The following is a 22,586-nucleotide window of genomic DNA, read 5'->3' on the forward strand; positions in this document are numbered from 1 at the left end:
TGGGAGTTCACTACATGCCAGAACTGCAACTGTAGCCTATACAACTCCCATCAGGAAAGAATCCTATGTGAGTGTAGCTTGATACCGCCAAGCCCTTTTACAGACAGAAGAACTGCCATAACTAGATCCTCTTAGTAGCCCAGCTGTAGATTTTTTACAATTCAACCAGAAAGGCTTGCCTAGAGAATTGTTACCCTTAATTCTAGTTTGAGACAAATCAAGTTCTAAAACAAGTTATACAGTACTCAAATTTGTATTACACTGAGCAGTTCCATGAGGCATTAACTAAATATCATTTTTGTTTATGATGTTCATGTTTGTTCAGTGACTACCAGACTTCTACATCTCCCAGAGTATGAGACTGTAGCAATCTGTCCCCCACATGCACCACCTAAGAGGCAGAGAGTTTTGGTAGAGTTTAGTTTATTTATCAAGTACACATTCTCATGTCAAAGCAACAGATACTATTTACACAACTTAGAAATACATAGTATTTCCATTTTATAGAAGTGACCAAATTCAGTCTAATACCTTGTTAGGTAGTATACAGCTATTTCCATTGCTACATATTACCAGTTAAAACCCATTGTGAACTTTTAAAGCTTCCACAAGACTTGTAACTTATCTGAGGTAAACTTTGGCAGTATATTCTTCTGACAGTCATTTAGCAATTAAAATAGGAAGCCATGTGCACACTGGCCACTCAAGTTTGCCAAGCCATTTTCACAGACTTCTAGCTTTCTTTGCAGATGAATCTGTGGCATTCTCCGTAGAATCACATGAGACTTGTGAAGGCAACTCTTCAGAATCCCAATCTACATCACCCTCAGAATCACTCTCTTCATCCTCCTGCTCAAATTCCTCCAAGTCTAGATTTTTCAGTGACTCAAGACCATCAGGTGCCTGCCCAGTTAGTCTCTAGAAGATACAGGAGAGAACTCTTAAGAATGTGTTAAAGTTGTGTTTCTATAAGGATGCACTTTAATTTCCACAGAAAATATTGATTTAGAGCATCAAGTCTAAATGCATTCAGTTTTACTCAGTCACATATTAGCTAAGTCATCAATAAGGTTATGCTTCTGAGTGACAGAAACCCTGCCTAATAAAAAGCAGACACTCTCACCCCAAAAATGCAGTCTACAGTCGCAAGTTGCATCTGGCTTGCTGATATTAAGGTCTTCCAGGCAGCTGAGGCAAAGTCTATTTTATCAAAGAGTTCATCTCTTGGTTAAGGGACTGTTTGAGATTAAGTTTATTACTATACCACCTTAATATTGTTTCCCTAGTTTCACACAATATATTGCTGTGACAAAAGTAAAGTTTGTTGTCAGAGCTTTACAAATAGTTTAACAGCTGCCAAGCCAGAAAAAATAAAGCTCAGTACTGGCCTGTTGGTTCTTGGTCCTAGAGGAGCAGATTGCACAGTTTTGAAGATTTAGGTAACTCAGAACAATTTGTCTAAGTTGTTTCTCTTTACCAGACATAAAAGCCAGCTTTAGAGCATTCAAGAGTCAGCTAACAGCTGAGTTTGGGCTCCATTTAGACCAGGGGTGGCCAACCTGTGGCTCTGGAGCCACATGCAGCTCTTCAGAAGATAATATGCAGCTCCTTGTATAAGCACTGACTCCAGGGCTGGAGCTACAGGTGGCAACTTTGTAATGTGCTGGAGGGTGCTCACTGTTCAGCCCCTGCCCCAGCCCTGCCCCCACTTCACCCCTTCCTGCCCCCTCCCCACAAGCCTCCTGCATACCAGGAACAGCTGATAAGGAGGCACTAGGAGGAAGGGGGAGGCACTGGGAGCTGATGGGGCACTGCTGATATATTACTCTGGCTCTTTGGCAATGTACATTGGTAAATTCTGGCTCCTTCTCAGGCTCAGGTTGGCCACCCCTGATTTTGACAAACTTAATATTACATTATGAATGCCAACCTTCAGCTATTCATATCAGTTCAGAGCAAAACTTTTCTTTACCCCTCTTACAGTAGTTTTGGGGGTGGTCTTATCCTATAAGACAGTAAATATGGAAGAATAAATCTATGTACAAGAAATGTTATAACAAGAGTTGAATTATCCAACTGGAGAATCACCATTGCATATACTTCAGTCTCACTTTTCTATACACAAATTTTTAAGCCAGTTTAGTTAAAAATCAGTGCAAACCCCTGTGTGAGCACCTATCTGTTTAGCTTGTGCCTGTAAGCTTACAAGTACAGGTTATACAGATATACAAATGTCCACATTTGATCTCCACTGGTAAGACCTCTAGTTATGTCAGTGCAAACATTTAGACCAGGCCTTTGAAAGAAATCAAGATTCCTAGGTTGAAGTCCTCAATCTTATTCAGCACAAATACCTTTTTTAGGGGTACTTCTAACTTCAGAGTCCCCATTAGATAGAGTCACTAGATAACTCTTATCACCCAACCTCATTCCAGCCAAGAGTACAAAGATTCCTCAGTCACCCACAATTTACCTTCCAAGAGCCACACCACCTGGCTGAACAATTACTGTTACAATCTGGCCCTGTCCTTCTGGTCAAGGTATTGAATGTATTGAAAGTGGACCCAATCCTGGGTCCTGGTATGCTTCTTGGCCCCTCTAGGCCTGGGGGGGAGTCTACCCGCAGATTCTGGCTAAGGCACACTGGCACAGACCTTGTCCGAGAGCCCCTTCTTGGGTTGTGGGTCTAGGGAATCTAATTACCATAGTCCATAAAACCAGTGCCTCAAGACTTCTGAGCCCCCTGTTGCTTAAACATGCTCCCCTAGAGTTCCACTTTGTTGTAAGTAATTCTGGCTCCTGGCTTAACCCCTTTGGTGACAAAGTGGCAGAAGGCAAGGAACAAGATTTTAAGAATTTAGCCAGTCACTATCATTTAAAAAAAGCCCTAGAGATCTTTGAAAGGCAAGAAGTCTTGAGATCAGCCTGGGGGTGTTTCAGCATTGTGTGTGAGGTCTTCTCCACCTTTTAGGCGGAGTCCCTTCCAGTCTTCTCTTCAGCAGATTCTGCCTATATGGGGTGGTATCTACCACCCTTCAATGCAGTGTCTTCCTTCAGGTATATGTCCAGGCTGAGAAACTCCATCTCATGCCTTACAATCAGAAGGGTCATTGTTATATGGGTTGGACAAGCTGATAATAAAGTTCATTTTCCTAGACCGCTTACACTGATTGCTTCTCAGTCACTCACTCAGCTAGGTGTACAGCACCATTCTTGGGCCAGTACCTGCAGCATAGTAAACCAACCTTATCAGGTTTTTCCTATACAGAATACAAAAAATGTACTCAAAACAGAAGTCATGATTTGATAGACACCCCAGTCACTTACATCACAGTTAACACTATGGATTGAAAACAAGTCATATGAGATTACCTCAATCATATTTGTCATGTACTGCACATGTTCTGCAAGTAATACCAGTTCATCATTTTCTTCTTTTAGACGGGCAATTTCACCATCTTTCTGTTCAATTTCTTTGTGCAGCTAGAAAAAAAGAAAGTTTTATATAGGGACTAGCCAAGAGAAAAAAGTGAAAAGGTATTTAACCTGATGAACTACCTTTTCATTTTCCTGAAGCACTTCATACAGTGCCTTCCTTCTCTCTTCAGCCACTTCCTTCCAGTACCGAGACGGAGGATTTTCTGTAGGAAGAGTTTAATATGAAAAATCTCTTGTGTATCTTATGTAAATAAGCCTTGAATTCAAGCAAATTAAAATAGAGTAAATTTAAATATAAGAGTTCCATATGTTTGGAGTATTTGTCATTTCAATATTCTACAACCCATTCTGACCTGCTAAAAACGGCCAAAGTGGTTAACAAATGAGCTTTAGTAACTTGAGACATTTGATTTGGCAGATGGGTCAAATTCAAGCTTATACTAATTTGCTTTTGACATTATTGAAGAGCATTTTCTGAAGCCGCTTCAATAAGTGTCACAATGTGCATTGCAGAATGGTCCCAACTGCAAGACCTATTGAACATAGCCACTTCTGCAATGAGTAGCAGCAGAATAGGCTCACTAGGAATAGCAAAGGCTAACAACTTCCAAGACACCAATCACATAGCTTGAACCCAGATTCTCTCCTAATTTAGAACAATTTAAAAAACTGGGTCAGGCTGCTTAATTTGGTTGGCAAGTGGTAATATGGCCTGAATTGTGACAGCATGCTAAACTAAAGTACAATTCCCAAAGTTTAAATTTGAGCCTCACATACTGCTGGCCAAGTCACCTTAAGTGACAGTGTAAAACTTTTAAACTCTGCATAGATCTGTGTGAATGATGCTTAAGAGGACATGATCACTGAAATGAGTAAGTGTTGCTACCTAATGTTGGCAAGTAGCACAATTTAACAATTCTAAGCCCATTTGCTTTTAGTAGCATACCAAAATTATCGGAATACACATGAAGTTTCAAACAATATGCGATTGCTGGAAGTGTAAAACAAAACATACTTTTTACCATGAGATCAACAGCTTGAGTGACTCCTTTTAGATTTTCATTTTTCTGTTTTGGGTCCACAACCTCAGCTTTGCAGGTCTTTGCAGTTAACTGATCACTCCAAAGTTTCCTTTTGAACGAACATTTAGCAGGCTGTAATACAATAAGTTTGGTTTGCCGTTATGCTATTTGTCCTTGACATTTTACATGTCTTCATACACTTGCAAACTCATCTAAGCTATACTAACAGATGGAGTTTCTCCTTTACCTATTGCTCATAGGTACGGAAGTTCTGTATTTCAAGGGTGGCACATCTTCTTGCCAACTCACCTCCAGATTTCCTGAAGAAAAGCTTAACTCACAAAACATTTTCTCAGCCATCGGACAGCTTTCTTGCACTAGCAGTATAGGTCTGATGAACAAGCATTTCTCCTCAAGTGCTTTCAAAGTATTTGAAATATTTATGCTAGATTTACTATTCAACAAAGCTAAATGATTTAATTACTACACAGTTTAAAGGTTCTTTTTACAGTTAATGGATATTATTATAGTACCTTAGCCCTTCTATATTAAACATAACAGCATTTAGTTACTGTTACAGATTGTGTTGTAGAGTTATTACATCTAAATACTTACTTCATTTACCCTGCCAATAAGGCAACCTGCTGCTGAAGGCTGAATCGTTTTAAGAGTCCGTCTTGGGGCTGAGTTTGCATTGTCTGTGACGTACTTCTTGAAAAGAGAAAAGTTTTAATACAAAGCAGTTAAACTCCTGGATGGAGTAGGGTAATTTATGAAGTCTCATGCCACATTAAGGTAATGGATTAAACTATCAATCCACTTGTCTTTCCTACAAATAGGATTAACAAGCTTTGTTTTAATTTAGTTTAGGGTTTATTACACTACAATTACAATATAGTTTGTATCTGTAGCAAAGCTGGATCTTAACTGTTCTATAAAAAGCTGAAGACCTACATAAGCCTTATCTTGGTTAAGACACTGTCTCATTTACACTACAAAGTAGAACTATTTTAAACAGGTCAGGTAGCAGCTGTGTTCTAACTGGATTCCCAATTAAATTATAGTGCAAGTGTTCTGTTTAATCTCACAAATTATACTAGCCATTCACCACAGATTAATGCTTCTGCACTTTGACAACTGTTTTGAGTTGTTAGAGTGATCCTTATTTTTTGCTCAAGGTGATTTCATCAGTTTAAACTGGAAAACATGCACAGGTAATCATGAGCAAGGTTCATTTTTTACTATCTATATGTATTAAGTGCAAAAAGGAGTACTTGTGGCACCTTAGAGACTAAAATTTGAGCCTAAGCTTTCGTGAGCTATGGCTCACTCCATCGGATGCATGCAGTGGAAAATACAGTAGGGGAATTTTATATACACAGAGAACATGAAACAATGGGTGTTACCATGATCACTCACGTGAGTGATCATGGTAACACCCATTGTTTCATGTTCTCTGTGTATATAAAATTCCCCTACTGTATTTTCCACTGCATGCATCCGATGGAGTGAGCCATAGCTCACGAAAGCTTAGGCTCAAATAAATTAGTCTAAGGTGCCACAAGTACTCCTTTTCTTTTTGTGGATACAGGCTAACATGGCTGCCACTCTGAAACCTGTCTATATGCAAGTGGTTCTTCAAGGGCTGTATGCATTTAACAGACGTTCTACTTCAGCCATTCATTCATCAACAGGCATCTAGAATTTCCTTGCTTGGGGCATAACACTGATCCAGGAAGGCTATTGTTTTGTGGAACAGAATATTTATCACCTTTCCTTGTCCTATGTCAATACCTATTTCCTGCATTAAAGCTTTTTAAACCATTAGTTACACTGCCACCATGGGACAGTAAACAATGGTAGACAATCAAACAGGGATAGCAAGAACACAATACCATACAAGCGTGAGAAAGTTACTGATTCACACTGTACTTCACATGAGAAGAGTTCACCTTTCCCACGGTAAAATTTCTGCCACCAATTAGCTTGGTGTTGAACTTGAGGACAAATGCCAACTACCGTGGGAACCAGCATTACAGATGCTATTTGCAGCTACTGAAGACTATGATTGGTCAATGTTCCCCTGGCAAAAAGCAGTTTAATACTATGCCAGGTGCTTAAGTTAACCCATTGTTCTTCATATTTGAGATAACCAGTGAAGCATCCAGAAAAGTGAGTCAGCCAGACACCAAAATAAGATCATGGCCATATGCTTGCTAAGATGAGCCCAAGAATAAGTCTTTAGTCATGGACATGTCTGATAAAAACAAACTTTTCATTACACAGATTTACTATTTATCCTTTTAAGGGTACAGGATTAGTCTTCACACCCTACAACACTGAGCAATTTTAAAGTTCCTGTAAGTAAGAATACAGATCTTCCACTACGCAGAATTAGGAACATATGGTTAAGTGCCACTCAACATTATAATACCCAAATTACTTCTAGGTGACTTTTACCCCCATGTCTTTCCCTAGACTGAGTCATCTGGGACTTCACCCAACACACCAAATAAAGACAAGACAAGTTTTTAGGGAAGTCTTATACTTGTTCTGAACTGTCCACAATTCAGATACTCCCCTGATTACACTAGTCTTGTATTAGGTACATCATTGCTCTACTTTTATATTAAGAGTAAAAAGTCTCCAAATAAAACTATTTGTTTTAGATTTGGATTTAAGACTGACTACATACTAGGCAAATTTGGAAAAAAGGAGTAAAGCAAGGTTACTGGTAGTAGGGTACTAACAGCACAGCTTACTTTCCCTAGTAAAGCCAGGCACAATGTGAAGACAGTCCTTTCCTCTGGGCTGGACATTCACCTTGGAAGGTCATCTCTTGAAATCCCCACAGTTTAAAGAGGCCACAAAAATAACCAAGCAACTCCCCTGCTATCTTAGGCACCCCATTTTGAGTTTTACATGCTCTGGAGTCTAGAGTCTCCAATGTGGGGAATTTTTTGAAGATTAGTATTATGATGGTTCTACTCACAAGTCAGACATTTAATAACTTGGTCCCCCTCGTGCATTTAGCAACAATTTTATATGCACGGCGTATATGAATGATGCAATGGTATACATTCAAAACTACTACCTGAAGACTAAAGCAATGGTCAAGTGCCCAACTTCCATGTATGAAGCCTCATTCTAATGATTTTTTTCAAGCACGAAAATAAGAGCATTGCTTCAGAAAACTGCACAGATTTTTTTTTATTAGGATCTTAGTTTAGAGGGATCAAATCTAACTCACATTATGAAATTAACTCATTTTAAGTAGTCTCACATGGAACGGATTCTAAAGCCCCCCCTATTTCTTGTGGTTTATTTTCTTTGCTGTCTAAGACCCATGCTGATAGGGGAAGCCAGCTACAGGGCTGGGAAATGCAGACTTGAAAGAGTTCTCTAATCAGTTATACTATTTTATGTATTATTGCATGATAAAAACCTGTAAATCTAGTAGAGTTAGCTTTACATTGACTGGGTGGTTTAGGGAACTGGTAACAAGATACAAAGCCAGTAAGTCACCAATTCAAGTGTGATCCAGGTTAGTAGCATTTGAAGTTTGCCATATAAAAACATGTGCCTGGAACTAAATGCACATACTTAAAAGATCACTGAAACACTGGGAAAAAACTCAGTGCAGGCTAAGCAGTTTGTAATTCTTTATCCTCAGGGTGGCATATTTTCAGTGTCTTTGTGAACTACATACCTGTTCTGCAAAAAAACAGAAGGACTGAGTCTCCAGAGCATCAATGTGACATCTTTCATAAGAAAGGCACATGATCTCTTTTTAGCTAGCATTATAAAATGGTGTGGATATAAAGAGCTCAGCTAAGTCTGGAGTGATTACAGATGCCAGCGCAAAGTCTGTCATTACAATCTGATCTATTTATGTTTACCTTCATAGACCACTTTAAAGACTGAGTAATGCTGAGTTAGGTTACAGACCTTTATCGTTCCTGAGGCTTTTCCTGCATCCAATTTCTCCTTCATACTGAAATTCATCTGACTACAAACCTGTGTTTTATAACAAAGGCAAAGACACAGAAAAGCAAATTTATTAGTCAGAGCAGAAAGCACAAGTTCAGTTTGCCCAGTGGCATGCACGTCTATCACAACAAGCCAGCCATGGGCTCCCACCTGCCACAAGGGCAGTCAGCCTCCGCTCAGCTCCACGAGCCCCTCACAGCTATCAGTCTCGTGAGAGGGGCAAACCAGCACAAGGCGGTGGCACATTTAAGCCGCATGCACCCCTTTCGCCCCTTCACACCACGAAGGGGCTCCTCGGGGCAGGGCGCCTGGACCCCCCCGCGTCCCCGCCCCGCGTGAGAGGGGCCGCACTGGCTGTTGTGCGGGCACGACAGACCCCGAGGCGGGGAGCTGCGTCAGCCTCCCAGCGCGGGCCGCGGGATCCAGAGCAGGACGGCGAAGCTAGAGCCCTCGGACATGCGGCGCCTCCGCCAGCCACCCTCAGCCAGCAGCCGAAAGCCCAGTCGGAGACCTCCCCCCCCCCCCCCACAAGGCGGAACCGCGACCTTCACCTGCCACCGGCCCCCCCCTCCCCCGGTCTCCCCGTGGCAGGGTCACCTCCCCCGGCCAGGCCCCCGAGGACCGGCGCTGACCTGCCCCTTTGCCTCGTACCCCGGCTTCAGCCCCTCGATCCCAGCCCGCCCGAACCCCAACCACCCGGCCAGCCCCGCCGCAGGGCGCAAGCCCGCCAACCGCCAAACCCGCGAGCCCCCTGCCGGGAGAAACCCGCCAAAACCCGCACACACAGCCAGCCCCGCAGCGGAGCGCGTGCTCCTCCGCCCCAATCGCGCGAGGACGCCCGGCAGACGCTGAGCTCCCTGCCCCCTCAGCCCGGTGGCGTCCCGCTCCCTCTTCCCCCCCGCCCCCGCCGCGCCGAACCCTGCGCCGCCGCCGCCCAGCAGGGGACCCAAAGACCCTCAGACGCACCCGACTCCTCTCCCGCGCGTGCCTCACGCTGCCGCCTTCCTACCACGCGCCACCAGGAAGCAAAACAGAGCGACCAGCGATCTTGAGCGCGCGCGGGCGCGGCTATAAATATCCACCCGGCTCACGCCACGTGATCAGCTCCCCTCCCGTGAAGCCCCGCACGACGCTGCGGGTGGGGCCAGGAAAACCGTGCGTCCTCCCATCGCCCCCCTCACCTGCCCAATCCCAAACCGTATCCACTTCCTCCTGCCCCGCCTATCGGGGCCCAGCAGGCCCTGCGCGTCAGCGCTACGCCCCGCCCACGGGAGGAGGAGGAGGAGGAGGGGGCGGAGCGTTGTTGGGGTGGGATGGGCAGTGGGTGGGAGAAGCGGGGGCACAGTTGCCAACTGTGTACCGGCGCAAAACCCAACACGCTGGTCCCATCCCTCTTCTGAGGCCCCGCCCCTTCTTCAAGGTCCCGCCCCTGATCGCTCCGTCCCCCCTCCCTCACTTGCTCGTTGTCAGGGCGCTGGCTGGGGGGGGTTGGGATGTGGGCAGGGGCGAAAGCAACTTAAATCGCTTAGCGGTAGGCAGGGCTGCCAGGCCCCTGGGCTAAGGGGGGGGGCTAGCTCCGGGCCCCCAGAAGGGGCAGGGGCTCAGGCAGAAGGGGTGGAGCCTGTGGCACGGGAACAATTTTGAGGGTGGGGGTGCCGCGCAGTCTGTTTGCTGGCCCTTGTCTGTGTCCGTCCCCGCCCCACGCTGGGACAGCTCCGGAGCCTCACGGCCAGTGGCCAGGACCCCGGGTGGCAGCAGAACCTCTGGGGCCAGGGCAGGTCAGGGGTGAATGGGACTTTCTCTCCAAGGAGCAGGTATTACAGTATTGCCAGCTTCAGGGATCAACAATCATAAGCCAGCCCTCACAATCACATGTTGTTGTTTTTATCTGTCCTTTGACAGTTGCACTCCCAGATCCCATTGTGGGTATTTATTTCTCTTTTTTGTATAGGAATTAGCTAGAGTGCTCCTGTCAGCTAATTTCTGATACCCGCAAAAACAAAAAACAAAAAAACACTAGCATTTCCAGGTGCCTAAGGAGCCCCTGTCTGGAATAACAGTTAAAGTTGCCCCCCACCAAAATCTGTGTGTGTGTGTGAGAGAGAGAATTTGTGTTACCCAACACATTTGAGAAAGTGGGTAAGGTCATTTTGATCACCTGCGGCTAGAGCTCTCATCCCCCTTCTGCCTGTGTCATACCCAGCAATGACTCCTGTCCTCCCAATCCATTCTCCTCCCTCATTCGTTCCATCCACTTACAGGTCGGATTAGCCTTTTGTGATCTCAGCGCCAAACATATCTGTGGGCCCCCATGGGGGCAATGGGGCATACTTGGAGGGTCGGTTTCCATAGCAAGGGTCCGGCTGTGGGAAGTGGAGCAGGTGCAGCAGGGGTGTCCCTGCCCTGCCCAACTCTGCCCAGCAAAGTGCGAGAGCATTGTTTACAAACCGGCAGCCATGAGATGCACACTGGCTGGCCTGGCCCTGCACTGCCAGCACGGCCCTTCCCCTCAGGGGCAGGCCCGCACTACGTGCCATGATGCCCCATAGCCCAGCACCCCCCCCCCGACCTCTATATCCAGCACTCCCCCCGCCCAGAGACCCCACCACCACAACTGCAGAGTGCCCTGCACACCACCACCCACTGCCCAGTGCGCCCACAGACCCCTATGCCCAGGGCCCCCCCCCAGAACCTCCACTACCCAGTATCCCCTTATACTCCCAGCACCACAACTGCACAGTGCTCCATAAAGACCCCCCCACTACCCAGTGCCCCAATTCACACAGATCGCCCCACAGCCAGCACCCCCCCACACAGACCCTTCACTGCCCAGCACCCCACCCAAACACCCAGAGTCGCACTCCCCCACTTCCTGCCCCCCACCCCACATTGTGTCTGCCAGGCCAAGCCAGCAGAGTGTCCTGGGTGGGTTGGGGCAGTGCTCCAGCCCATTGGGAACAGCAGCACGACCAGGCAGGCTGGAGTGGCTGGGGAGCTGCCCAGGCTGGGTTCCCTCAGGAGTCCCACTTGCCTGGCGGGGCGGAGGGCATGCTGTCCCCCACCCCACTGGCTAAGACCAGCCTGGCCTCTGCAACGGTACCAGGCAGCTCGAGCCGGGGAGGTGGGTGAGGCCCCACAGGTGGCAGGCAGTAGAGACTGCTCAGAGCCGGAGCTGTGCTGCCTGGCCTGGCAGTGTGTACACCACGGGAGTTACAATGCAGAAAGCTGCTTTACTGCATAGAAATTTGCCAGTGTAGACAAGGCTTTAGATTTGCTAGCATGGACCACAGCTTGGTCCATGCTAACAGATCTGAACACATCAGGTCCTAAATCACAATCCTACAAAGGCTTATGCACATGGTAAGCTTTAAACTGAGAAGTACCATTAACTTCAATGGAACTATTCACAGCTTAAAGTTAAGTACATGTATAAGACCTGGTCTACACTACAAGGTTAGGTCGAATTTAGCCGTGTTACGTCGATTTTATAAGGAATGCAGCTACACAATCAACCCCGTTCCACCGCCCTAAAGGGCTCTTAAAATCAACTGCTGTACTCCTCCACAACGAGGGGAGTAGTGCTAAAATCGAACTTCCTGGGTCAAATTTGGGGTACTGTAGACGCAGCACTGTGCAATTCAATGGTATTGGCCTCTGGGAGCTATCCCTGAGTGCTCCAATGTGACCGCTCTGGACAGCACTTTTAACTTCAATGCACTAGCCAGGTACACAGGAAAAGCCTCGGGGGAACTTTTGAATTTCATTGCCTGTTTGGTCAGTGTGGGGAGCTCAGCAGAACAAGTGACCATGCAGTCCCAGAATCGCAAACAAGCTCCAGCATGGAGCGAATGGGAGACACTGGATCTGATTGCTGTATGGGGAGAAGAATCTGTGCAGTCAGAACTCCAATCCAGCAGAAGAAATGCTGATATATATGCCAAAATCGCACAGGGCATAGTGGACAGAGGCTACACCAGGGACACATAGCAGTGCTGCGTGAAAATTAAGGAGCTCAGGCAAGCCTACCAAAAGACAAAGGAGGCAAAGAGTCGCTCTGGGTCAGAACCCCAGACATGCCGCTTCTATGATCAGCTGCATGCCATTCTAGGGGGGGACCCTACCACTACCCCACCACTGTTCATGGACATCTGCAAGGTGGCAGCCTCACGCAACACAGAGGAGGATTTTGTGGATGTTCATAACATTCCCACATGTTATGAACGTAGAAGAAGCCAACCCCACGTACCCTTTGGCTTACCCTAGCTGCCTGGAAACCAAATTCTGTTGCCCAGCCGTGTGCGATGTGTCACCATACTGGCAGACGCTCAATATAAAAGCCAAAATGCGACCTTGTACCTAAAGCACGTGTGCTGTCTGCTGTGAATTGCCTGATTCACTGTGAAAGAGTCTCCCTTTTGTTCTCAGAAACGTATCTTCTTAAATTTTACTCTTACTTCCCCGGCCATCCCACAATGATGTCGGTGAAACGTCCCTTGTGATCCACCAGTGCTTGCAGCACCATTGAGAAGTACCCGTTGCGGTTTATTTACTGGTTGGCAAGGTGGTCCGGTGCCAAGATGGGGATATGTGTTCTGTCTATCGCCCCACCACACTTAGGGAACCCCATTGCAGCAAAGCCATCCACTATGACCTGCACATTTCCCAGAGTCACTACCCTTGTTAGCAGAAGGTCACTGATTGCATTGGCTACTTGGATCACAGAAGCCCCCACAGTAAATTTGCCCACTCCAAATTGATTCCCGACTGACCAGTAGCAGTCAGGCGTTGCAAGCTTCCACAGGGATATCACCACTCACTTCTCAACTGTCAGGGCAGCTCTCATCTTGGTATTCCTGTGCTTCAGGGCAGGGGAAAGCAACTCACAACGTTCCATGAAAGTGGCCTTACGCATGCAAAAGCTTTGCAGCCACTGGGAATCATTCCATACTTGCAACACTATGCAGTCCCACCAGCCTGTGCTTGTTTGCCGGGCCCAGAATTGGCGTTCCACCGTATCAGCATGCCCCAATGTCGCCATGATATCCCAATTGCCACATCCCATGCTTTCAGGAACATCTGTGTCATGTCCTCCTCACAATCTTCCTCGTGCTGGCGGCTCCTAGTTGGGCTCTGCACATACTGAAGGATAATGCACAAGGTGTTTACAATGCTCACAAAAGCAGTGTGCAGCTGAGCGGGCTCCATGGTTGTCGTGCTATGGCGTCTGCACGGATAACCCTGGAAAAAAGGCGCAAAACGATTGTTTGTGGTTGCTTTCAAGGAAGGAGGGAAGGCTGACGACATGTACCCCAAATCACCCGTGACAAAGTTTTTGCCCCATCAGGCAATGGGAGCTTAACCCAGAACTCCAATGGGCAGCGGGGACTGTGGGATAGCTACCCACAGTGCATCACTTGGTGAGTCGATGCTAGCCACAGTATTGAGGACGCACCCCGCCAACCTAATGCGCTTAGTGGGGACACACATGATGGACTGTATAAAATCGCTTACTAAAGATCGAATTTTATAAAATCGATCTAATTTTGTAGTGTAGACTTGCCCAAATAAGTCTTTGCAGGATTAGGGCCTAAGAGCTTGTCTACTCTGGCAATTAACAGCGCTGGAACTTTCTCGCTCAGGGGGGTGAAAAAACACCTCCCAAGTGCAGCAAGTTGCAGCGCTGTAAAGCACCAGTATAAACAGTGCCCCAACGCTGGGAGCCATGCTGCCAGCAATGGGAGCTATACCCCTCATTGAGGTGCTGTTTTTAGAGCGCTGGGAGACCTCTCTCCCAGCGCTGCGCTGCAACCACACAGGGCACCTTAAAGTGCTGCTGCATTGCCAGTGTAGACTAGCCCTTAGTTTGTATGCTTCTTGTGGCAGGGAATGTGTGGTTCTCTGTAATACACACGTCCATTCATAGCACTATATAAATATTTTCTAATAATAATATAAAATTTCAGTGTATGTGTTTTCTTTCAAACTCAGCTTAGTTGATGATTGCACTTACTTCTATAAAGGTTGTTTGCATTTATAAAAAGAATTAAAATGTCAGGGGAAATTTATTTCTGAAAAGTGGCATAACTGCTTTTGGAAATGTTGGTAATTAGAATGGGCTGATGTAGTGAAAGAAGGCTGTGATTTGATAAACTCAAGTTTTATTTATCCTTTTAATCTGTCCCTTGCTTTGCTATCCGGGTGGGGATAACAATGGAGCCACTCCTTCCATTTAACCAGTTGAAGAACTTTTGCTATTGCACACCCTTATACTTCAGTGTGAGTTTTCTTTCTCTTCAGTTTCTTCAGTTTGAAGGATTGGTAAAGAATCCCTACACCAGATCTTTTCCTTCTGTCAGAAGCTAACTGATAGGATTTAATCGTGGAGACCATTGTAATTGCACCAGAAATCACACTGAAAGGTTTTAGGTTGCATAATTATAACTTAGCCCACTGAGCACAAAAAAAAAAAAAAAAAAAAAATGATGTTGTGACCTTTTTCTGGATTGATTTAAACAATTTTCAGTCTCAATACCAGTTGTATTTCTCTTTCCAAGTTCAGTGTGTCATACTGGATTTCAGTTTGTTTGTTTCACAGAGAATGAAAATCTGAATGTCATGAATAGCTATGACTGTTTGCACTTCTGTAGAATCTGAATAAATACACAGAGTTTCCCATTGAGCTCATCCAGTTTGTTTGATTGTGTTGTTCCAGAGAAAATGCATTTATTTTTTAGACTTTTTATAATCTGTGGCAAATGATAAATGTTCTAATCTATTTTACAGGACATGACAATAGAAGCAGTTAGCTAGGGGTCTGGATGCATCAGGGGATTTGTAATACATGATTTATATTAATTTCTAGGGCTCCCATGTTGCAACTATCTCTGGGTGGGCAGACCCCTGCACCTGTGTGAAATTTCATGGGTGTTCCTATGTGAAGCTCATTGCAGAGCTGAGACCCAGAGCTCTGTATCTAATTAGCCCGGGTAGATAGTGACCAAAAGTCATTTCCATCTGACAGCTTTTTGTGGCCTATATATCAGAGGTTCCCACACTGTGGTCTGGGCAGCACACACTTGTGGTTTATAGAGAACTGCCTGGCCACATGGTGCTAAGGATCCTCCTTATTTCCAGCTGCTGAATCAAATATAGATAAAAATATCTTAAATACTTTCCTAATATTAATTTTTCATGTAAGCAGTTTCATGTAAGCAGTAAAACTCCCAGTATTGTTATGTGAGAGTGAATTGGAGGATAGGATGGTTGAAGAGACTAGATCCTGTCACTGTGCACACCACTAAGAGACATAGCCCTGTCATGCCCTTCCTGCCTCAGCCCTGCCCTTATGCCAAAGCTTGCGAGCCAGACCTCAGCGGGGAGAGAAGGGGAGCCATAAAGTTGTCTTCTCCAATCTCTGGCCCTTCTACCCAACATAAAGGGGCCAGAGTGGACTAAGCAGGTGTAATTCCTAATAAAGACAATAGCAATTCTGAACCTTTACTCCAGGACTGAATTTGTCCCTTAAGGTGTGACTACAGTTGGGTAGACATATCCATGCCAGCTTTAATCTTGTTAGTGTGGTTGAAAATGCAGTGAAGACATGGTGGCACAAGCTTCTAGTCCAAGTTCATCCAAAACCCTGGGTATGTACTCATGTTCCTAGCCTGTGCTGGGATCTGTGCTGCACATCTTCACAGCTACTTTTAGCCATGCTAGTGTGGATAAAACCAGTGTGGATATATCTACCCGAGATGCAATTACACCTTCAATTTCAGTGTAGACATACACTTAAGGTTAGATACTTTGTAAAAACTAGGCTTTAGCACCCTAAGAGTCCACTAGATGGCAGTGTAACATCAATTTGCTTAACATTTCAAAAAGAATGAGGAGTACTTGTGGCACCTTAGCCCTGGTCTACACTAGGAGTTGAGGTTGAATTTAACAGCGTTAAATCAATTTAACCCTGCACCCGTCCACACGACGAAGCCCTTTTTTTCAACTTAAAGGGCTCTTAAAATTGATTTCCTTACTCCACCCCCGACAAAGGGATTAGCGCTGAAATTGGCCTTGCTGCGTCGAATTTGGGGTACTGTGGACGCAATTAGACGGTATTGGCCTCTGGGAGCTATCCCAGAGTGCTCCATTGTGACCGCTCTGGACAGCACTCTCAACTCAGATGCACTGGCCAGGTAGACAGGAAAAGGCCCGCGAACTTTTGAATTTCATTTCCTGTTTGTCCGGCGTGGCAAGCTGCAGGTGAGTGCAGATCTCATCAGCAGAGGTGACCATGATGGAGTCCCAGAATCGCAAAAGAGCTCCAGCATGGACCGAACGGGAGGTATGGGATCTGATCGCTGTATGGGGAGAGGAATCCGTGCTAACAGAACTCCATTCCAGTTTTCGAAATGCCAAAACATTTGTCAAACTCTCCCAGGGCATGAAGGACAGAGGCCATAACAGGGACCCGAAGCAGTGCTGCGTGAAACTTAAGGAGCTGAGGCAAGCCTACCAGAAAACCAGAGAGGCAAATGGCCGCTCCGGGTCAGAGCCCCAAACATGCTGCTTTTCTGATGAGTTGCATGCCCTTTTAGGGGGTTCAGCCACAACTACCCCAACCATGTTGTTTGACTCCTTCAATGGAGATGGGGGCAACACGGAAGCAGGTTTTGGGGATGAGGAAGATGATGATGATGAGGTTGTAGATAGCTCACAGCAAGCAAGCGGAGAAACCGGTTTTCCTGACAGCCAGGAACTGTTTCTCACCCTGGACCTGGAGCCAGTACCCCCCCGAACCCACCCAAGGCTGCCTCCCGGACCCGCCAGGTGGAGAAGGGACCTCTGGTGAGCGTACCTTTTAAAATAGTATACATGGTTTAAAAGCAAGCGTGTTTAATGATTAATTTGCCCTGGCATTCGCGGCTCTCCTGGATGCACTCCCAAAGCCTTTGCAAAAGGTTTCTGGGGAGGGCAGCCTTATTCCATCCACCATGGTAGGACACGTTACCACTCCAGGCCAGTAGCACGTACTCGGGAATCACTGTAGAACAAAGCATTGCAGTGTATGTTTGCTGGCGTTCAAACAACATCCGTTCTTTATCTCTCTGTGTTATCCTCAGGAGAGTGATATCATTCATAGTCACCTGGTTGAAATAGGGTGCTTTTCTTCAGGGGACATTCAGAGGTGCCTGTTCCTGCTGGGCTGTTTGCCTCAGGGAATGTTCCCCGCTGTTAGCCACAGGGAGGGGGAAGGGGCTAGCCACGCGGTGGGGGGAGGCAAAATACGACCTTGTAACGAAAGCACATGTGCTATGTATGTAATGTTAACAGCAAGGTTTACCGTGAAAGAGTATACCCATTGTTCTATAAAATGTGTCTTTTTAAATACCGCTGTCCCTTTTTTTTTCTCCACCAGCTGCATGTGTTTCAAGGATCACAGGATCTTCTCCTTCCCAGAGGCTAGTGAAGATTAGAAAGAAAAAAAAAACGCACTCGCGATGAAATGTTCTCTGAGCTCATGCTGTCCTCCCACACTGACAGAGCACAGACAAATGCGTGGAGGCAGACAATGTCAGAGTGCAGGAAAGCACAAAATGACCGGGAGGAGAGGTGGTGAGCTGAGGAGAGTAAGTGGCGGGCTGAAGAGAGGGCTGAAGCTGAAAGGTGGCAGCAGCGTGATGAGAGGAGGCAGGATTCAATGCTGAGGCTGCTGGAGGATCAAACTCATATGCTCCAGCGTATGGTTGAGCTGCAGGAAAGGCAGCTGGTGCACAGACCGCCGCTACAGCCCCTGTGTAACCAACCGCCTTCCTCCCCAAGTTCCATAGCCTCCTCACCCAAGCGCCCAAGAATGCGGTGAGGGGGCCTCCAGCCACCCAGCCACTCCACCCCAGAGGACTGCCCAAGCAACAGAAGGCTGGCATTCAATAAGTTTTAAACTTTTAAAGTGCTGAGTGGCCTTGTCCTTCCCGCCTATCCTCCCGGGCTACCTTGGCAGTTATCCCCCTATTTGTGTGATGAATTAATAAAGAATGCATGAATGTGAAGCAACAATGACTTTATTGCCTCTGCAAGTGGTGATCGAAGGGAGGAGGGGAGGGTAGTTAGCTTACAGGGAAGTAGTGTGAACCAAGGGGGTGGATGGTTTCATCAAGGAGAAACAAACAGAACTTTCACACTGTAGCCTGGCCAGTCATTAAACTGGTTTTCAAAGCTTCTCTGATGCGCACTGCGCCCTCCTGTGCTCTTCTAACCACCCTGGTGTCTGGCTGCGCGTAACCAGCGGCCAGGAGATTTGCCTCAACCTCCCACCCCGCCATAAATGTTTCCCCCTTACTCTCACAGATATTGTGGCGTGCACAGCAAGCAGTAATAACAATGGGAATATTGGTTTTGCTGAGGTCTAACTGAGTCAGTAAACTGCGCCAGCACACTTTTAAACATCCCAGTGCACATTCTACCACCATTCTGCACTTGCTCAGCCTGTAGTTGAACAGCTCCTGACCAGGCTATCTGCGTATGGATTCATGAGCCATGGCATTAAGGGGTAGGCTGGGTCCCCAAGGATAACTATAGGCATTTCAACATCCCCAACGGTTATTTTTTGGTCTGGGAATAAAGTCCCTTCCTGCAGCTTTTGAAACAGACCAGAGTTCCTGAAGATGCGAGCATCATGTAGCTTTCCCTGCCATCCCACGTTGATGTTGGTGAAACGTCCCTTGTGATCCACCAGTGCTTGCAGCACTATTGAAAAGTACCCCTTGTGGTTTATGTACTCACCGGCTTGGTGCTCCGGTGCTAAGATAGGGATATGGGTTCCGTCTATCGCCCCACCACAGTTAGGGAATCCCATTGCAGCAAAGCCATTCACTATGACCTGCACATTTCCCAGAGTCACTACCGTTGATATCAGCAGATTTTTGATTGCGTTGGCTACTTGCATCACAGCAGCCCCCACAGTAGATTTGCACACTCCAAATTGATTCCCGACTGACCAGTAGCTGTCTGGCGTTGCAAGCTTCCACAGAGCTATTGCCACTCACTTCTCAACTGTGAGGGCTGCTCTCATCTTGGTATTCTTGCGCTTCAAGGCAGGGGAAAGCAAGTCACAAAGTTCCATGAAAGTGCCCTTACACATGTGAAAGTTTCGCAGCCACTGGGAATCGTCCCAGACCTGCAACACTATGCGGTTCCACCAGTCTGTGCTTGTTTCCCGGGCCCAGAATCTGCGTTCCACCGCATGAGCCTGCCCCATTGCCACTAGGATGGCCAAATTACCGGGACCTGTGCTTTGAGAGAAGTCTGTGTCCATGTCCTCATCACTCTTGTCACCGCGCTGACATTGCCTACTCGCCCGGTTTCGCTTTGCAGGTTCTGGTGCTGCATATATGGCTGGATAATGCGCGTGGTGTTTAATGTGCTCCTAATTGCCAAAGTGATCTGAGCAGGCTCCATGCTTGCCGTGGTATGGCGTCTGCACAGAAAAAAGGCATGGAACAATTGTCTGCCGTTGCTCTGACGGAGGGAGGGGCGACTGACGACATGGTTTACAGGATTGGCTTACAGGGAATTAAAATCAACAAAGGGGGTGGCTTTACATCAAGGAGAAACAAAAACAACTGTCACACAGAATGGTCCCCCTCAATGATTGAACTCAAAACCCTAGGTTTAGCAGGCCAATGCTCAACCCAATGCTTAACCCACTGAGCTATCCCTCCCCCTGGTATTTCAGGCAGGACTGAATCTCCATTAAACTTTTCAAGGTGCCCCTGACAGACCTCACCGAAACGATTGTCGGCCGTTGATTTCACGGAGGACGCAAATGAATACAAACCAAATCTGGTCTATTTCTTGCTTTGATTCACTCCATCTATCTTTTACATCTTTGGCTGGCAGCAGACGGTGCAGTAGGACTGCTAGCCATCCACATCTCCTGGCTTCTCGGCAGAAGATGGTACAATAGGACTGCCGGCAGGACTAAAGAGAATGACCTGGTCGAGTCACTCCTAATTTAGTCCCTGCGCCCATGTTTGCCCAGGCGCTCCTGACTGACCTTACCGAGGCGGCCAGGAGCACCTCGGCCACGATGACGATGGTTATCAGGCCTATTGCACTGTCTGCTGCCACACGGCAATGGGTTGCGGCTGCTGTGTAGCAATGCAGTACTGCGTTTGCCAGCACCCAGGAGACGTACGGTGACAGGAGCTGAGTGGGCTCCATGCTTGCCGTGGTATGGCATCTGCACAGGTAACTCAGGAAAAAAGGCACTAAACGATTGTCTGCCGTTGCTTTTATGGAGGGAGGGAGGGCCTGATGACATCCCCAGAACGACCTGCACCAGTGTTTTTTGCCCCATCAGGCATTGGAATCTCAACCCAGAATTGCAATGGGCGGCAGAAACTGCGGGATAGCTACCCACAGTGCAACACTCCGGAACTCGACGCTAGCCTCGGTACTGTGAAAGCACTCCGCCGAGTTAATGCACTTAATGCACTTAGAGCATTTTGTGTGGGGACACACACAATCGACTATATAAAAACGATTTCTAAAAAACTGACTTCTATAAATTTGACCTAATTGCGTAATGTAGACATACCCTTAGAGATTAACAAATTTATTTGAGCATAAGCTTTCATGGGCTAAAACCCACTTCATCGGATGCATGCAGTGGAAAATACAGTAGAAAGATATATAGATATATACACACACACACACACATATAACAGAGAACATGAAAAAATGGGTGTTGCCATACCCACTATAACAAGAGTGATCAGGGAAGGTGAGCTATTACCAGCAGGAGAGAAAAAAAAACAAAAAACCTTTTGTAGTGACAATCAGGATGGCCCATTTCCAACAGTTGACAAGAAGGTGTGAGTAACAGTAGGGGAAAAAAATAAGCATGGGGAAATAGTTTTACTTTGTGTAATGACACATCCACTCCCAGTCTTTATTCAAGCCTAATTTAATGGTGTCCAGTTTGCAAATTAATTCCAATTCAGCAGTCTCTCGTTGGAGTCTGTTTTTGAAGTTTTTTTGTTGTAATATTGCTACTTTTAGGTCTGTAATCGAGTGACCAGAGAGATTGAACTGGTTTTTCAATATTATAATTCTTGATGTCTGATTTGTGTCTATTTATTCTTTTACATAGAGACTGTTTGGTTTGGCCAACGTACATGGCAGAAGGGCATTGCTGGCACATGATGGCATAGATCATATTGGTAGATCTCCCTTGACTTCTTGTCAACTGTTGGAAATGGACCCTCCTGATTATCACTACAAAAGGTGTTTTTTTTCCTCCTGATGATAATAGCTCACCTTAACTCATTATAGTGGGTATGGCAACACCCATTTTTTCATGTTCTGTGTGTGTGTATATATATATATATCTTTCTACTGTATTTTCCACTACATGCATCCGACGAAGTGGGTTTTAGCCCACAAAAGCTTATGCTCAAATAAATTTGTTAGTCTCTAAGGTGCCACAAGTACTCCTTTTCTTTTTGCGTTTAGACTAACACGGCTGCCACTCTGAAACCTGTATACTGTCTGTTATCAATTGTTGAGTTTATAATGGCTTCTACTCTACAGACTAACATGGCTACCACTCTGAAACTTAACATTTCAGTTCCAGAGTATTATTTCTTATATTAGGTTCCTGTGCATTCAACAAACAACTTTGTAGTTTGTCTCTTTCCCCGTTATTTGTTTTGATAAGGTTGCAGTCTTATTAAAATATCCTCAAAGAAATTATCATCCATACACCATCTTCAAAGTAGTTGGTCACAATGCATGCCGGTTTATCGTGATCCCCATTGCTATTAATTAACTCTCCCCTGAGAGTCCATAATAGCCTCCTCCTTGTTAAAATGAGAGATTTTCCTACAAGTATAGTGATCCCTCATGCTTCAATGGAGAAAGATGAAAGGAGAAAGCTGAAAAGTGCCTTTCCCCTCCTAGATTTTTCTTTAGTTTAGAATTGTGTGAATCATTAAGTTGTCTCTTAGAACGGTTAGGAACCACCTCCTCACATACAACGGGATCTCTAAAGTGCGGTTTTACTTTGAGAAAATCTATGTAAAAAAACCTCAACAACTCTGTTCCCTCTAAGTATTCAGAGACATAGCTGCTGACTTCAGC

The 22,586-nt window shown here is 46.1% G+C and overlaps 1 protein-coding gene across 4 annotated transcripts; it reads right to left on the reverse strand.

Annotated features, from left to right (window-relative positions):
- Nucleotides 1–513: 513 nt before the first annotated feature.
- On the reverse strand, nucleotides 514–9,650 carry GMNN (geminin DNA replication inhibitor). Of its 4 annotated transcripts, none has more exons than XM_074943156.1 (7): nucleotides 9,632–9,650; nucleotides 8,409–8,477; nucleotides 5,076–5,168; nucleotides 4,454–4,592; nucleotides 3,559–3,641; nucleotides 3,373–3,483; nucleotides 520–918 (listed from the first exon to the last, which is right to left on the reverse strand). In XM_074943156.1, exons 2-7 carry the CDS (start codon nucleotides 8,463–8,465, stop codon nucleotides 724–726), a joined length of 678 nt encoding a protein of 225 aa, XP_074799257.1. In that variant the 5' UTR covers nucleotides 8,466–8,477; nucleotides 9,632–9,650; the 3' UTR covers nucleotides 520–723. The 4 variants fall into 4 exon arrangements, with proteins under 4 accessions (XP_074799258.1, XP_074799257.1, XP_074799256.1 ...); XM_074943155.1 differs by lacking the exon at nucleotides 9,632–9,650 and adding an exon at nucleotides 9,417–9,571 and having other exon boundaries at nucleotides 521–918; XM_074943154.1 differs by lacking the exon at nucleotides 9,632–9,650 and adding an exon at nucleotides 9,417–9,571 and having other exon boundaries at nucleotides 528–918; nucleotides 5,076–5,171.
- Between the last annotated feature and the right edge of the window lie 12,936 nt (nucleotides 9,651–22,586).

The sequence above is a fragment of the Natator depressus genome, chromosome 2, assembly GCF_965152275.1.
Source record: "Natator depressus isolate rNatDep1 chromosome 2, rNatDep2.hap1, whole genome shotgun sequence".
In the NCBI taxonomy this organism is placed as follows: Eukaryota; Metazoa; Chordata; order Testudines; family Cheloniidae; genus Natator; species Natator depressus.